General features: G+C 59.7%; 1 protein-coding gene across 1 annotated transcript in view; it reads right to left on the bottom strand.

Annotated features, from left to right (window-relative positions):
- Positions 1 to 16,742, bottom strand: part of SND1 (staphylococcal nuclease and tudor domain containing 1) — a 128,850-nt gene that overhangs the window by 65,270 nt on the left and 46,838 nt on the right. The window contains exons 11-12 of the mRNA XM_056340290.1: positions 16,111 to 16,200; positions 1,113 to 1,213 (exon numbers count right to left, since the gene is read on the bottom strand). Of these exons, the coding sequence (XP_056196265.1) occupies positions 1,113 to 1,213; positions 16,111 to 16,200 (191 nt within the window). The remainder of the gene's footprint in view (positions 1 to 1,112; positions 1,214 to 16,110; positions 16,201 to 16,742) is intronic.

Raw genomic sequence — 16,742 nt, 5'->3', positions numbered from 1 at the left:
TCAAACAGTCCCAAAGACACAGCTGTCCCTTCCAAAAACCTAGAGAGACATCCTTGGCTGGAGAGTTGGCTCCTCAGGGGTGCGGTTAAAGCCCCACTGAATAAACCAGGTGGGTTTAAAGCTAGTGCAGGCAGCGCAGGAGAGCAGGGCTGCTCCACTGGGCTCCACCATGCCCAGCATCTCTGTCCAGGAAAGCCCTTTAGACTCCTGCTGTCGTGGTTTTCATCCTGGGAGCAGCAGCCTGGCATGGTCTGGCAGCAAGCGCGGATCCTAGCAGAGATCTAGCACCGGCACGGGCAAGGCTGGATCTCCTTTTCCACTGGAGTGGAAATTAAATCCACTCGTGAGATAAGCATCACCGAAGGTCACTTCACGAGTGCCTTAATTACACTGGAGCAGGGTGACAGGGAGCTTTCTGGCTTCCCAGGCCACATTGAAGCCACATTCCCCCTGTGCAGCGTGATGCTCCGCAGCTTTCCCAGACCTTGGATTAAGGGGAAGAAAAGCGCAGCACTGCAGCACTTTGGTTGCTTTCCAAAATAGCTGCTACGGGGAAAAAAAAAAAAAAAAGAAAGAAACCAAAGGGCCTATGACAAATCATCCCTGCACAGCTCCCGGAGCTGCTGCCATTGGACACATGCCTTGCAAGCACAACCTCTCTACATCTATGCCGGAGTAGTCTGGCACCCCTGTGTCCCAGAGGAAAGCCACCAAACGTGCCCCAGGCACTGAAACTGTGGGCAGGGCTGGTGAGGGGCTGCTCCAGAAGAGCCCACACCACTGCACCACATCACAAGGAGGTGACATCCCTTGGGAAAGGACAGGCATCCCGGGGACATAGAGCAGAGAGAGATGGTTCTCTAAAGCAACACACTGGCCACATGGCTGGCTCGTGGTGGGGGGTCCTCCAGCCCAGCATACCCCAGCTGGGGGCGGCAAGTGCAGGGGGTGCAGGCCTGCAGGGCCACAGGCAGCAGGCTCCTGGCCACTGGCACCGCACAGCCCTGCAGCGAGGATGAGCCACCCTCCATCCCCAGTGTCCCCACAGTGCGCGACAGAGCCCCACGAAGCCCCGGCAAGTGCCGTGCCTGGTTCCCCAGGGCTGCACTTACATTCCTCCGATGGAGACGGTGGCACATGTGCGCTCGGAGAAGGCAGGCACAGTCTCAGTGGCGCTGCTGGCCGGTCGGATGTAGTCCACTGTCACGTTCACCTAGGCAAGGCAGACAGACACGGGGTCAGAGTCATTCAGCCCGGGGGCTCCCCACAGACCCCCACCCTCCCCCTGCCCAACCCCCCTGCTATCGGCCGGCCATCCCTTCCACCTCCCCTGCCCAGGTAAAGGAGCCATTTACCAGCCGGCTGCTGGCACTGATGGTGCTGCCAGAGAAACAACATCTGACACACCAGCATGTGAGCCAGGGCCGGGCACGTTAAACCAAAAGCCTCCTGGTGAGGACAAGCTGCCGTGCCAGGTTCCTGGCACAGGCCCTGGCTCTGCCGGGGATACCCTGGCTCCTGCCAGGCACGCCTGTGAGCTCCCTGCACGCCAGAGAGCTGCGGCAGGGATCCCAAGTGTGCAGCTAGCCCCGATGCTTCCTGGTTTACCGGTAATCGCATTCTGGCCTCTGGTAGGAGAGCTCGCCTGTACCTGCAGGTAGATGAAAGCACAGCTCCCTGCTAAGCCGTGGCTGTCAGCTGGGATCAGTGTTGTCGGCATCGCACCGAGCAGGACGCAGAGGCCGGTTTGCAAAACGCTTTGGCGAGGCAGGGAGCAGCCTCGGGCGCCCCAGAAACCCGGCCATGCACCCAGCGCAGAGTTGCGCTGTCCCCATGCCACTGCATCGCCTGGCTGGCACTCAGCTGTACCAGGGACAAGCACCGCCACCGCTCCCCTCCTCCCGCAGACCAGGGCAGCCGTGGCATTTATGCACATCAGCTGGTGGGGGTCTGCACTGGGTAGGGGCCAATTTCTGCTGGATAACTGCATCTCCCACTGCACCAGGGCTGGGGACAAGCCGATGGTGCAGAAATGCTCATGGGTGAGATTGTGGCTCAGGTTCCCCGCACCACAGCCCCCAGGCGTCAGGCCCCCAGCAGCTCCCAGGCATCACATCCCAGAGCCCGTTACAACCAACATTTCCATCCTGCACCAGGCTTCTGTGGTACAGCTGAACGCCTGGGCCAGATCAGGGAGCCGTGCTGCCATATCCACCCCCACCTCCCGCAGCTCTCTTGTCCCCATAAGTTCAGTGACCAGGCCAGTGAAGGTCATGGAAGGCTTGTGCCAGACCCATGCGGCAGCAGGGGCTTTGTCCCAGCAGGTGCAGGGCAGAGGGCTGGAAAAGCTGTCAGTGTTCCTGCTGGAGAGCAGCGGTTCCCCAGGGGGGTTGGAAAGGCAGCGCTGCCCCACTTGCACATCCCAGTCCTCAGCATCGCTCCCTTCCCAGCCGTGCTGCCCGTCCTCCCTGCTCCCAGGATTCAGGGACCTCAGCTCTGATGTGTATCCTGCAACGCTGCCTGGACCACTGGCTCCTCTCACAGCTTCACCCCCAGGTTGGGACACGCACGGCTGTGGGGCAGCAGCGTGTGGGGCAGGGAGCACTGGGGCTGGAAGCATCAGAAGCACTGAAAGCACCCGCACTCGGCTGCACAGCAGCATCGAGCTGCAGCTCCTGGCCACAGCCACACAATAAAGCACCGGTAAAAAGAATCCAGAATTAAAGCTCAAGTGCTCGAATGCTTAAGCAATCCCACACCTGCACGTGCCATTCCTATGCAAATCCAACCCAATCCCACCGCCTCGCTTCCCCAGAAAAGCACCTTCCTCACTGGTTTACTGGCACTTCAGCTGGAGAAGGCTGAGGCTGCCCTGGGCTGGGGGACACAGGGGGACACAGGGGTGACATGGGGATCCCCAGGGAGTCCTGGTGCTGCCTCCCACCACCCCAGCCCATCTGTGGGGCCATATTTAGGCACTACAGACTTTTTGCCCATGTGTCGCCACACAGCACCATGCCCACCCGGCACCACCAATTTTCAGCACCGGCAGCCTGAATCAAAGACAGGGAGACAGGTGTCCCACTCAGCTGTATGAGGGAGCACCCATAAACTCCTTCAAACTGGCCCTTCCCAAACCTCACTTTTAAAAATGAGCATAAAAATGCAAAGAAGGTAGGATTGCCTGACAAACCCCTGTCGTACAGGTGAGCTAATCAAGGTTTGCAGCAGCAAAAGAGGGGGCTCTGCCAGGAAAGAGCCAATTAAGGGGAGCAGTTAAAGCAATTCCTCCCTGCGAAACTATTGTAATAACAACTGTAGGGGAAAAAAAGACGATGATTACTCTGAGAGGCAGCTTAGGAAACCCAGGCTACTACAGGGCTTTTTAAATGTCATCTGGCTCAACAGCAAGGCACAGCTCGCTTGGGAAACACCTTGCTTGGCATTAAGCAAAGGATCCGGTGAAAGGCTGCATCGGCTGCCGAGGACCTCGCACACTGCACCGCAGCCGGCGGGGACAGAGCATGTGTGACCCCACAGCTCAGGCTTGAATTGTCATGGGCAGGGGAAGAGCAAGCAGGGATTGGGCTTGGCATCACACCTCAGCCTGCAGCGGGGAAGGACTGTGTTGCGTTGCATTGCGTTGCAAAGCATCACATTGCGGTGTATTGCATTGCACTGCAAAACGTTACTTCGCGTTGTATTGCATTGCATTGCAAAGTGTTGCGCTGCATTTCATTGCAAAGTGTGGCTTTGCATTGCATTGCATTGCATTGCATCGTGTTGTGTGGCATTGCAGTATATTGCATTGCAAAACGTTGTGTTGTGTTATGTTGCAAAGCACTTGTCCCCTGGACAGAGACAGCTGAGGATTGTTGCAGTGACAAAGCTGCTGTGTCCCCTGCTACATGATGCCAGCGCCACTGCATCTGACAAGTCACAATAGCAGAACTCCCTCCCCCAGGGCAGGAACAAGCAGGCTCAGAGCATCCTATGGATTCAGCATGAAAGAACTCAAAACTGCTGCGTCCCCACTGCCACCATCTCCAGCTGAGTGGGACTGTGGAAGGCCAGGGTGTGACAGCCCTGTCCCCACACTCCCCAGCAGCTCTGTCCCTGCAGTGACAGCAGATGTGATGTCCGCCCCAGGGCCAGTGCCCCCAGGCATGAGCCAGCCCCACACACCCACCGCACGGAGAGCCATGGTGTGCACAGCACAGCACTGGCCACATGCCCTGCTACCCAGGGGCTGCAGCACAAAGGCTCTTGCAGAGCTGGCACCTCATTTTTGGCACGTCCAAGGACCCACCAGTGGAGATGCAGCTGCCTGGTTGTGCCAAGACATGGGCTCTGCCTATGACACTCCAGTCTTTGCAGGGTGCTGAGCTCCAGCTGCCGTATTTACCCACCTCCCAGGGTGCTCCTGAGATGAAAGATGCTGTGCAAGCACCCACAGCACCACGATGGAGCCCCTGGGCGCAGGGATGCTGGTATGGCATTGAAGGACCCAAACAGAGCTCCAGGAGCCACCGTCACCAGCGTGGCAGCAGCAGGAGCTGGCTGCAAACCAGGAATTAAAACCTTCCCATCATTAGCATCTCGGTGCCTCTCCTGCTAATGGCCCAAAGCCTCTGAGGTAGAGCTGTCCCCTATGTGTCCCCTCCAGGGCTGCCAGCTCAGAGCAATTAAAGGCAGCAAACAGGCAGCAAAGCACACCCGAAGCATGCGTTTTGCTTCCTGCTTCCTGGCTTCTCATGTCCCAGCAAGAAAAGGGACATTCCCACTGTGCCAACCTCTGCGCCGTCCCCAGCGCCCACTGGCAGCAGCTTCATGTGCTGGCCCTGGGCAGAGAAGAGACGGGCTGGGAGTACGGTGTGATCCTAGCTTGCTGGTGGCAGCCATAGGCAGGTTTCTCCCCTCAGCTCAGGGAGTATTTTGCAGCACGTTGATGGACCTAAAGGCACCACTGACCTGGGAAGGCAACTTGGTGCATGCAAAGGTGCTCCCATTCTCCCATGCTTGCTCTCGGAGATGAGAGAGCAATCTCACCAATCAAGCCAATGCTCACCTCGGGCATGTTGTTTTCACCAGTGGAAAATCAACTCCCAAGAGCATCCACAGCCCCAGCTTGGGCACCTCCTGCACTGCCAGCCCAATCATGGGCATCTCCTGCACCCCCCGCCCTGGCTCAGGCATCTCCTGCATCTCCTGCACCCCCAGCCCCAGCTTGGCCATCTCCTGCAGCCATACACCCAAGGCTCAGGGAGGTGCTCATCCCACCCCAGCCCCATCTGACTGCTCTCAGCCACGACAGACCTGGACACCCAGACCAGAAGCAGCAAGGGACACTGCAAGCAGCAGCATCCAGCTCTGGAGCTTCGCTCTGGGCTCCCACAGAGCTGCACTGCGCCTGTGCTGAGCCCAGCTTCACCCATGTACCATCCGCAGGGACCTCAAGCTGCAGAGAAAGTGCCCCAGGGCACCTGACCGAAGAGCCGAGTCCATCCCACACCAGGCACGCACACAAGTGGCCATCACTGCCACCCTGCAGACCTGCAGCTCAGTCAGTATTTCGTGGGGGCACAGAAAGTAAAGCGCTTCCCAGGTGTGGAGAGAGCGACACGCCAAGCTCCCCATGGCTGCAGCACTGAGGAGGGCTGGGGGTAGCCGGCACCGGGTTGGGATGCAGGGTGCCTAGCCGATCGTGCAGGGTCCCCGCCTGGCTCTCCCCATCCCTCCTGCACCCATGGGAGCCGCAGCAGGCTCCCCCCCGAAGCCAGCCAGCATCGATGGCGGCCGTCTATCGGCGGGTTTCCAAGGTCAGCTGCAGTCAGTGTGAATTAAATCACTCCGCCAGCTCTCCTCCCTGGAGGAGATCCAGCCCTGAGAAGAATGGCACTACAGAGATTCACATCTTTGTGCAGCCAACGTGTTCAATGTCACCCACCCTGGCTTTGGCGCCACCAGCCCGGGCTGCCCTGGACCTGCCAGCCCCTGCCTGGGCTCGCCCGTCACTGAGGTGCCTGGCACCCCGGTGTGGGGCAAGGGTGGCTGAGCCAGGGCCAGCAAGCCATGTCCCTGTCCCCACGTGCCCTGTGCGTTGCCACCAGCTCTTGCGCGAGGGTGTGCAGGGAGGATGTGGCCCCTGGGAAACACGGGGCCATCGCTGCCAAAAACCCGCACTCACACCCACGGCTGGAGGAGGAGAAGGAACGGCGCCTGCAGCACCAGGCAGCATGTTCCCAGCACGTGGGGACTGGTACATGGACCCCAGCATGCGGTTACTGGCACGTGGTCCCCAGCATCACAGTCCCAACGATGTGGTCCCTGGCACGTGATCCCCAGCTCTCTGGCCAGGCTGGTGCTTGCAGGTGAGTTTTCAGAAGCATCATCCCAGCCTCAGAGGCAGAAGGAGGGGTGGCCAGCTCCCCTTCATGGCACTGACATGTGGCACGAGCTCGCAGGAGAAGTAAAAATAGTCCCTGCAAGTTTGTGACGAAGAAGGGCTGGGAGATCCGCAGGCGTTTTCAGACAGTAATTATAGCAGAGCAAGTCTGGTCTGCCACCCACCCCTGCCATATGCACCCACTCTGTGCCCACCCGGCGCAGCCTGGCCCCCTTCCTACTGCACCCCATGTCCCCATGGCACGGGACAGTCCCTTCTGAGACCCCTGGGCCAGGCTGGAGTGAAGGGAGTATGGAGGGATGTTGCCAGCACAGCACAGAGCCCACCCCTGCCCTCTCTGATCTGCAGGCACCAAACTGCGAGTGCTGCCCACACGGCCCTGCACCCATCCCTGCTCCCACCCCTGACTGGAAGGATGAGCCCCGCCACAGCTCCAGCCTGGGGAGGGCACCCATAGGTGCAGGCAGACACCCTGCCGGGTGATGCTCTGCTGTGGTCGGTGCCCAGCTGCACCATAACGTGCCCTCAGCACCAGCAAGGGCTGCTGGAGGGAGGGGGGGCTGTCCCACAGCCCTGATTTTTGCCTGTTTTATTTCTCCTCTCCCCTCCTCGGGGACAAGACAAGGGCTGATGCCACCCACAAACTAAACCCACGTACTCCATTGGCACCCTGACCTCCTCCAGCATGGCTGCTGCTGGGGGGAGCCCTGGCACAGGGGCTCGCTGCCAAGCCCTGGCGCCAGGGTCCCCATGGCTGCTGTCCCAGGCCAGCCAGGCTGTGCCATGCCACGCTACGCTGTGCCACTCTGGGGAGGCACACCTACCACCTGCTGTCCCCCGTTGGATGGGAAACCATCCTTGGCACTGACCCGTGGCCTGCTCTCCCCTGCCTGGCCGATGCTGATGTGGGGTCTCAAGGCTCGAGCAGGAGGGAGGGGATACACCCGGGACGTCGCATCCTGTTCATCCCAGCCTGGCGCTGGGATCGACCTCAGGGTGCTGACCTGGGGAAGACACTGTCAGGGGAAGGCTCTACAGCTGCGGTGCAGGACACAGTGGGGAGGCACTGGTGGATTCTAGATGTGCCACGCTCCGGCAGTGGGGTCCCAGAGTAGAGCAGCGATGGCATCAGCTGCAAGTGAAGTAAGAGATAAAGCAGCGAGGGAGGATGAAGCTGGACAGCAGGTCCTACATGCCTGGATGCTTTGCAACCCTCCACCAGCTCTTCCACCCCACCAGGCATGAGCTTGGGCCACTCAGCCACTTGCAGCCTGACCCTTTATCACTGACACTGTTCGGCGGGTCTTGAATAAGAGTGGAGCAGCTGGCTGCAGCCACCCATCCCAAGGCTCGTCCGTCCCTGACAGAGCCCACTGAGACCAGAGCTTCCCCTGTGACCAGATAGATGCCATGTTGTGGCCTCTCAGAGCTGCTGCAATGCCCAGCAGAGCTGCGAGTCCTGGCAAGTGAGAGGATGCAGGAGGCACAGGGAGGGCTGCAGGACACACAGGGGAATGATCCAGCATCATGTTTTCCCTCTGGACCAGCAGTTTCCTTCCTGAGGGCTGTGTGTGCTGCCTCAGCCCAGCCTCACCACCCATCCCACTGCAGGAAGGGTGCTTTGCTGTGCCTTCAGCTTCACCAGGCCCTTTGCTAACCTCCACCTCTCTTTCCCGGATTCTCCCATCACGGTCCCTCCTAGAAAGGTGCGTGAAGAGCCTGGGATGTGGTACAGGGGGTGCTCCAAGCCACCATGCTGCAAAGCAGTCCCCGCAGAGTCTGCAGAGCCTGCTCCACTGCCGAAAGCAGAGACTGCAGCCGCCGCTGGGCTCTGGGCTTCCTCCTCATCACCGGCTCTGGCAGCGCCACTGAGCCCCCCGAGGTTGCAGCCGCAGGCGGCCGAGCCCAGCCTGGCCAAGCCGAGCCCAGCAGCAGCCCCAGGGTAGGACTGACCTTGCTGGGGCAGGCTCTGCCAGAGCCATAAATAACTCAGGGCTGCAGCCTGGCAGTGGAAGTGCCCAGCAGAGCCATTTGAAGAGCACTGGAAGGAAGAAAATACATGCACGGAGAGGAAATGGCTCCGAATTTCTGGTCACTACACCAGGAACAACCACATTTGCTCCCTTCACCTTCCCCTGCTGTCAGGGAGCCGTTTCAGCCCGCGGCAGCACCCAGAGCTGAACGTGCCAGCACACTTCTCCCCTCCCGCTCATCTGCATCTGTGTGCACTGCTTATTCCAAGCAGAAGGCTGTCAGGAGAAGATCTCTCCCAAGTTCGGCACTGGGGAGCAGCCAGCTCCCCAGAAGGCTTTCAGCAGCAAAATCCTCCCCAGCTTCACACGTCGGAAAGCAGTGGCGATGATGCAGCGTGGTCCCATGAAGCTTGGGAGCTGGTGCCCTGCAAAGTCTCCCCGGCACCGGCGCACTCCTCAACACAGGATCCCAGCTCCGGCATGTGGCCAGGAAGACCGGGCGCACACAGTGATGGCTTCCCGAGGGCTGGGTGCAGCTGCTGGCGGTGTGGGCAGCGGTGCCTGCATCTCGCCCCCAGCGCTGGCAGTGATGGGGAGCAGCAGCCACCCCTCACCACACGCTGTCCCCATTCCTCCCAGCCGCACTGCTCTGCAGAAAGTGGGACCTTCCAAAACAACCCCAGCTGCGCCCTGACCATCACTGCGTTGGGTGAGCCTGCACTGTGCCGTGCTGCCAGCTCTCCCCAAGTTTGCAGGCTGCCAGTTATGTGCAGAGAAAACTGCCCGTCAGTGCAAAAATCTGCAAAAGTCTGCAAAAATCTGCAAAAGCCTTCCCTCCTCCAGGGAGAGGAATGAAGTTCCAGGAGAAGATGTTTTCCCCAGTCACATCCCATCCCCTGTTTTTCCCAGGTCTGATCTCCAGTCCGCTGGCAGTGCTGGCACTGGGGATACTGCTTTGGGTAACCCCAAAAGGAGCGTCCCAGGAAGCACTCCAGTGCCTCTGAGCTACGCTATCTGACCAGACACAGGCGGATGCACTGGAAAACTGCAGGGAAACCCCTAGCTGCTGCTTTCCAGGTACGCTGGGGGCTCGGGCTCGTACTCGCAGGCTCTTGCGGATGAGAGGTTTTATCAGTTCGCTGTCAGCCTTCCCTTTGATGAGCCTCCATCCCTGAGCTGCATTGCTAACAAATCCCCAGGCATTAAAAATAAGCTGAAGCTTTGCAGATAAATCGGCGCAGGCGTCCGGATCGAGGGCAAGGGCAGGCTTGGGAAGGGGGGGGAAGACAAGGCACGGCCGCAGTTCAGATGCTCCCCTCCCATCCCTCAGCATCAGCCACGCGCAGCCCAGCAGTCCCCAATTATCAAGCTCTCCATTGATCCAGGGACAACCGTGCATGGCATGACTGCATCCCCCGCCAATCCAGGGAACAGCTACGGCACACACCGGGGACACCATGCACTGCCAGTCCTCGTGCCGCAGAGGCACCACATCCCTCTGTGCCAGCCCAGACTCCAGAGGCCCTTCGCTGCAGCAGCAGCAGGATGCTCACCCCCACAGTGCCAGGCTTTGGGGCTGGGGCACAGGGACCGAGCAGTGCTGCCGGGTACACGCGTCTCACCAGGGCTGGCTGAGCAGGTGGAATTATCCTCAGGGCCAGAGGCATAAAACAACGTATCAGGAACACGTTGCGGTTTTGAGGGTTCACCCTGGCCCTGCACAAGCCTCTGCTCAGTCTCGTGGTTATAGAGGGGGGTGAGAAATGGGGATCACCACCTCCAGCCTCGCAGCAGGGGTGCTGCTGCCCACCTTTGCCCACCAAAGCTGCCCTCCTCAGTGTCACCGCCTGTCAGTGTCCCCAGCTGGGACCTTCCCAGGTCGCCACCAAACCCTCAGCCCCCACCACCAGCTGGAGGCACCAAACACCAGCACCCAGCAGAGGGGATGGCTGTGGTGGCACTGGGGACCCCGGTGAACCGCAGAGCCCCATGTCAGTCGGGGAGCAGACTGTAGGGCATCCCTAGGTGCTTGGGCACCCCAGGGAGAGCCATCCCCCTACCCAGCACCCCCCTGCCAGCTGCAGAGTACCCTTAAGGAAGATCGCTTCTGTGCACTGGGGATATTCATCCCTGAGTTATCTCGTGCCGTCTCCCTCCATCTGAATGATTAATCCCCCACAGCTAATTAGAGGAAAGGGCCAAGAGCACCTATTTAGACTCAATTCAATTGCCTCCACGATGGCATAATTAAAAAAAGCAGCTTAATGGCAGTGCATGCCCAGCACCAAAATCGATGGGCAGCGTCTGTGCGGAGGGAGCCAGCCCCATCCCGACACGCACCAGAGATTTATTCGACCATGGGAGACAAATCCATACTGGGGCACGGCCGCTGAGCGCCAGCGGGTGCTGCGGCAGGGGCCGGGGCTGCGGCAGCCGGTTCATCCCACGCCACCGGGCAAATTCCACCACGCCGGGTCACTCCTGCCGCTGCCAGGAGGGCACAGCTCCCTTGCAGGAGCCCTGGCAGGTCTCGCACTGGGTGCTGCCACAGCAGCACAGGGGAGCCGGCATCGGCACAGCGAAAGCTGGCAGGAGAGTCAAAAAAACCAGATTCGGTCTGTTAAAGGGAAAAGCAACAGGCCATAAAAATCCCAGCTTTAGAAACTTCACAGGGCTTTGATGAAAGGGCAAACCAGAAACTATATTATACTTCATCCATCTCTGGGCCCAGGGAATTCGGCTGCAGTTCCTGCAGCCCAGCTCCTTGCCTAACATGATAAGTGCTGCATGAACCAAAAGCGAAGGGGCCAGCACAGCCACGAGGGTATTTCTTCCTCTTCTCCCCTCGGTGCTTTTTCCAGAGGAAGGGGAGACAGAAGGAATTATTTCTGGAAGCAATGGTAGTGGCTTATTTTTATTGCAGGAGCCGGGGGGGGAAGCTATTGGGCTGCCCCAGATCTCTGCAGGCCGGGAGGGCAGCGTGGCTCTGTGCGGTGGCATGGGGAGGCAGCACATTGTGGGGGGAAACGTGGTGTTCCTGCCGCAGGGATGGGGGCGAGTGGTTGGGAAGGAGGCAGAAAAGGTGAAGGAAAATGGGTGATGAGACCCCTGTCCGCTGTGCCAGGCTGGCAGCATCCAGCAGCCCAGTGGAGGCAGCCGGGGTAGCACAGCCTCCTGCCCCCAGGCTGGGTTTCAGGCTGTCCCAGCTGAGAACTGAGGGTTGTGTTGGAAGCAGCCGGAGCTGGAAAGCCCTTAGGGAGAGAGCGACAGATGGACAGGTGGTGGGACAGGCAGCTCCTGGAGAGCTGGCTGCTAGCCCACCCCAGCCAACCCACACCCCTCAAGGCTGCTCCCCAGGGCCAGCACACAGGGGCACTGGCGAGAGTGGGCTGCCTGCTGCCTGCCTGCCTGCTCACTGCTGCCTGCCTGCTCACTGCAGCCCCTCCCCTGACCACGGCTCACCATCCAGCATTGCAGCCGCTCCCCGGCAAAGCTGCCTCCAGATCCCCAAGCCCCTGCTCCCTTCAAATGCCCAAGACAACCACAAAAGCAGCTGTGGCAAAGCCCATCCCCGCTACTCCAGCCTCCCGCTGCCCACCCCGAGCCAGGGCCGGGCATGGTACCATGCACCAGTGAGGGCTTCCCTGCCAGGGCTTGCAACGAGATGGACATCCCACAGGAGCTGCATGCAGCCAGGAGCAGGATATACTGGGAGAGCAATACACAGCAACAACATTTATTTATTTCCAATTAATTTAATCTGCCTGGAACTGGTAGGGGTGGTGATGACCCCCAGATAGGAGAGGAGAGGTGATCATGGGATCTCGTGGGATCCCGTTGTGCCAAGATGGTGCTTTTGAGGATACTGACCTCCGCCACAGCCCCTGCTGCCTTCCCAGCTCTCCTGCCTGCCCCGCATGGCACGCTGCTCATGCTGGATGGCACGCTGCCTGCAGCACAGCCGGAGTACACGCACTGGCAGGTATCAGGATGGGGACAGGAGGGCAGGTGAGGACAGGTGGCTCACTGCAGCCAGAGGACTGTTGTCCTTGCTGGTGAAATGTGTGTCCCCCCATGCCGGGACTGGAGCAGCCGAGGCTGGGCAGGGGCTGCACTCCTGCAGCACCAGGCACGGGCAGGTGATGCGCCGGGGGAGCCCCAGTCACCCTGCCGATACCTCGGGAGCCTGTGAACCACCAGCTCCCAGCTCACATGTAGCATCTTGCACATGCGCGTGCAAAGCCCAGCAGGTCCCTGATCAAGTGCACACTGCCCAGGGGCGAGGGATGGCTTGTTCCGGCCCTGCTCCATGTACTAAAGCAAACCAGCTCTGGGATGGCAAGGGGACAACAGTGTCCTGCTGAGGGCACGGGACAGCTGTGGGGGTGTGAGCGGTCGCTCCGGTGGGGGCTGACCAGGCTGCCGGGAGCAGGACCTGCTCCCTGGGATGGGTGCTGCTTCCCTTGGAGTGGGGTGGGATGGGATAGGGTGGGATAGGGGGTACATCCAGCTCCACAATTCCTAAAGTGCAGCTCCCTCTAGTGTCACACCAGCCCTCCAGAGCTGTCACCGTGCACCCACAAGGCAAGGTCACGGCTCTGCAAGGACAGCACCCACCAGGAGGGTCCCCAGGGTTCTGGAACAGCATCCACCAGGAGGGTCCTCAATGCACAGGGACAGCACCCACAAGGCAAGGTCACCACTGTGCAAGGACATCACCCACCAGAAGGGTCCCCAGGGTGCCGGAACAGCACCCATGAGGAGGGTCACCACTGCTCAGGGACAGCACCCACAAGGATGGTCCCCAGGGTGCAAGGACATCACCCACAAGGAGGGTCCTCACAACACAGTGACAGCACCCACAAGAAGTGTCCCCAGGGTGCAAGGACATCACCCACAAGGAGGGTCCCCACAGCACAGGGACAGCACCCACAAGGCAAGGTCACTGCTGTGCAAGGGTATCACCCACCAGGAGGGTCCCCAGCACGCGGGACAGCACACACAAGGAGGGTCCCTACGGCGCAGGGACAGCACCCATGAGACAAGCCCTAAGCCACCCGTGCAGCCCCGGGGTGCGGGCAGTGGGCTTGCACGCAGCGCTTGCAGCCGGGGAGGCGGCTGATGAAGCACCGGCAGCGAGACTGAAAACTCATCCTGGCCTAATTATTCCTAATATTCAATTCATCAATCTGCAAGGGGATGATCGTGCTCTGCCGGAGCGGCTGCCAGCAGCTCTCTCTCCCAGGGCTTGTCATGCCGTTAAGCTGTGCCAGCTCCTCCCAGGCAAATGAAAGGCAGCAGGAAGGCAGGAGGCAGCTCCGAGCTGGGCAGGGGAGCCCTGGCCCCAGGGGACAGGCTGGGGTGGGCACTGGGGGTGCACGGAGAAGATCCCAAACCTCCAGCACCCTGTGATGGGGAGGGTCCTCACATCCACTGCTCCTTGGGGACACAGCAACACAGCCACAGCTGTGGACCACCCTGAATCACTGACTGTCCATGCAGGAGAGGGGGGACAGAAGGTGCTCAGCTGTGGGGCAGCAGCTCGAGGGGCCACCACAGCCCATGGGGACTCGCAGCCAGGGATGCCAAGAGCAAAGCTGGTGCAGTCAGCACAGCTCTGACTGCTGGACCTGCCCGCGGATCCTGGAGATCCAGATCTCTGGAGGATTCAGGAGATCAGCCAACCCTGGGGCTCTGCGGGAGAGACACCCTATGGAAGGTGGCAGGGCTCCCCAGCGCAGGCAGGGCTCCCCAGAACGGGCAGGGCTCCCAGGGCACCCCTGTAAACATGCACGATGCTGGAGCCGTGCCGATGCCGCGGGCAGCGCTGCGCATCGGTGCCAGCCTACCCCGTTTGATCTCCCTGCAAGCAGACAGCTCTCAGAAGTCGCTAGCTCCCTGCCGGGGTGTGCTTTAAAAGTATATTAAAAAAGGGGGTGGGAAAAGAGGGATTTTGCTCCAAAGATTGATGCTGACAGTGAGCTGTGAGAAGGCAAGGGCGAGCCACCCCGTGCAAGGCTGTCATTTCAAATCAGAACGCACCGCCAACCTCGAGGGACTGTTTTGATCATTAACGGAAAGGATTTTTTCATCACTTTCCTCAATCAAATTAATCTGAAGTGAAAAACGTGGAGCTGACAAAGGAAATATTTATAAAGCAAACGAGGCAACATCAAAGGCAAGCGGGCGCCCGGCTCCCAAGGCTACCAAAACAGGGAAGGCAGGAGCCCGGCACACGCCGCAGCAGCACACGGCAAGGTTACGGGGAGCTTTAAAAATGGAGATTGGCGGCACTTGCAGCCAAGCAGCTCTTTGCTTCTATTTCTGGGGGTCACTGGCTCCTGACCAGCCACTTTGTGCACAGGGACGGTGGCAGCTGGCCGCTGTCCTGCATCCCTCCTCCTGCTGCTGACAGCGATCCAACGCAGCGAAGCAGCGAGGGCATGCTGCCGCCTGCTCCTGCCTGTCCCTCCGAATGCGCTGATCCTGCTGCCCATCCCTCTGGGTGCATTAAGCGTGGTGTCCCACACCACAGCACCATCCTGGGGGTCCTGGGAGGAAGGCAGGACCCTCATCCTCCTCCCCAGCGTGACAGCCCATGCTGCCTGGGCTCGGTCATGGGGATGTGGGGGATGCAGGGAGAAGCCACTCTCCTCGGGGATGGTCAGGGCTGCCCCGCATGGGGATGGCCCCCTCAGTACCTTGGGGCCGGGATCCCCAGCACCTCAGGGCCAGGCACAGGGGACACAGGACCGCTGCTAGCAGCACCAGAAGCACCAAGGGCTCCAGCAGGGCCCAGCAGTGGTGGGGACCTGGTGACTGGAGCCAGGGGCTCTGGCCAGACATCACCCTCATCTCCTGCCTATGAGCATGCAAGGGCGAATGCAGTCAGGTTTGGGGAGAAAAAAGGTGGTTTCAAGCAACAGCCAAGCATGGCAGGGTGGGAGACAGCAAACCCTGCTCCACTGTGGTGCAGAGCGATGGTGGCTGGAGGAAAACCGGCACCAGTAACTCCTGGGATGGCTGGCAGTGTGCAGAGCGGAACCCTGCTGAGGCACAGCCCAGCATGGGGCCAGGACCCTCACAGAAACAACCAGGTTTCCATTTCAGAGACCGGAGCTCTCTTCACGAGTCCCAGCAACATCCTCACAGCCACTTCTGACTACAACAAGTGATAGACTTCGCATTAGAAGTCTCACAAGCTGCTATTTTTTTCTTTCTTTCTTTTTTTTTTTAATATATAAACAGGGCTCTGAAATGGAAAGATGCAATTAGGCATGGAAATAGTCCTCAATGAGCAGCAGCGAGCAGCCTCGCTATGAAAGAAATTGATTTTATTTGACCATTTTATGAGCATTTGAAAATTGCATCCTGAGCATGTGCTTCAGTAGTTAAGTGCACATTATATTCTTCATTCCCCTGAATTGCTCTAAACCAGCCTAGAAAAATATGCCACGGAAACAAAGGGAAATATAAAGTGACGTGGGTACACAGCATTCCTGGGAAATGGGTCCAGCTGAAAGCAAGACCGCAGCCCCTCAGAGAAGCCAGCTCAGAGGGTGCTCCAGCTTTGGGTGCATGCTGCAATTCCCTGTGGAGAGCCCCTGGGTCACCCGTAAGGACCCATGCAGCACCACCGGCACGGGCAGTGCCAGCTCCCGGCCCCACACCAGCACCTGCCTGCACCAGGAATGAGTGAAGACATTGCCACCAGCCCCAGCATCTCCATACCTTCTTCCCAATGAGCTTCTTGCGCAGGAATTCCCGGGCCTCGAACATGTAGGGAATGTCATAGAGGGGCCTCAGCTTCCTGTTCTTGTCCTGCAGCAGGGGCAGAGAGGTGGCACAGGTTAGGGAAGTCCCCCAGAAACACCCTGTGATGAGCATCCCTGCGGGCATGCAGCCCACTCCCCTCTCCAGAGCAGACACCCCAAAGCTGGTGCACCCAGCACGCCCCCACACCTGCTCCCATGAGTGCCATCCCACTCCTGCACCCCATGGTGAGCTCCCCGAGCATCGCTGCAGCCCCAGCTCTGACAAAACTCTGAGGGGAGCCCCTAGCCAACACAAGGACATGCCAGCAGCCACCTTTCGGTAGCAGGCTGAGCATCTCCAAGTTTAAGTGTCAACTCTGTAAGGGGAAGGGATGGAGGGGAATTTGCGGTGGGAGAGGTGGCCAGAGTTCCTCCAACAACCTGACCACCTCCACCGAGCCACTTGGCCCCACTCATCCAATGCCAGGCAGTTCAGCACCACATCCCCCAGCCCCGCGGGCACTGCCCGGGGATCTCCACTTGCAGAGGGAAGCAGCAAAGGTCTTCCCTCCCCAAAATGCTGCACACGGCAACCCCTCCCCGTGCCCA

The sequence above is a fragment of the Falco biarmicus genome, chromosome 5 (genome assembly GCF_023638135.1).
Source record: "Falco biarmicus isolate bFalBia1 chromosome 5, bFalBia1.pri, whole genome shotgun sequence".
NCBI lineage: Eukaryota > Metazoa > Chordata > Aves > Falconiformes > Falconidae > Falco > Falco biarmicus.
Note: the sequence above shows the minus strand (reverse complement) of the source record. Positions and strands in the feature narration are given on the sequence as shown.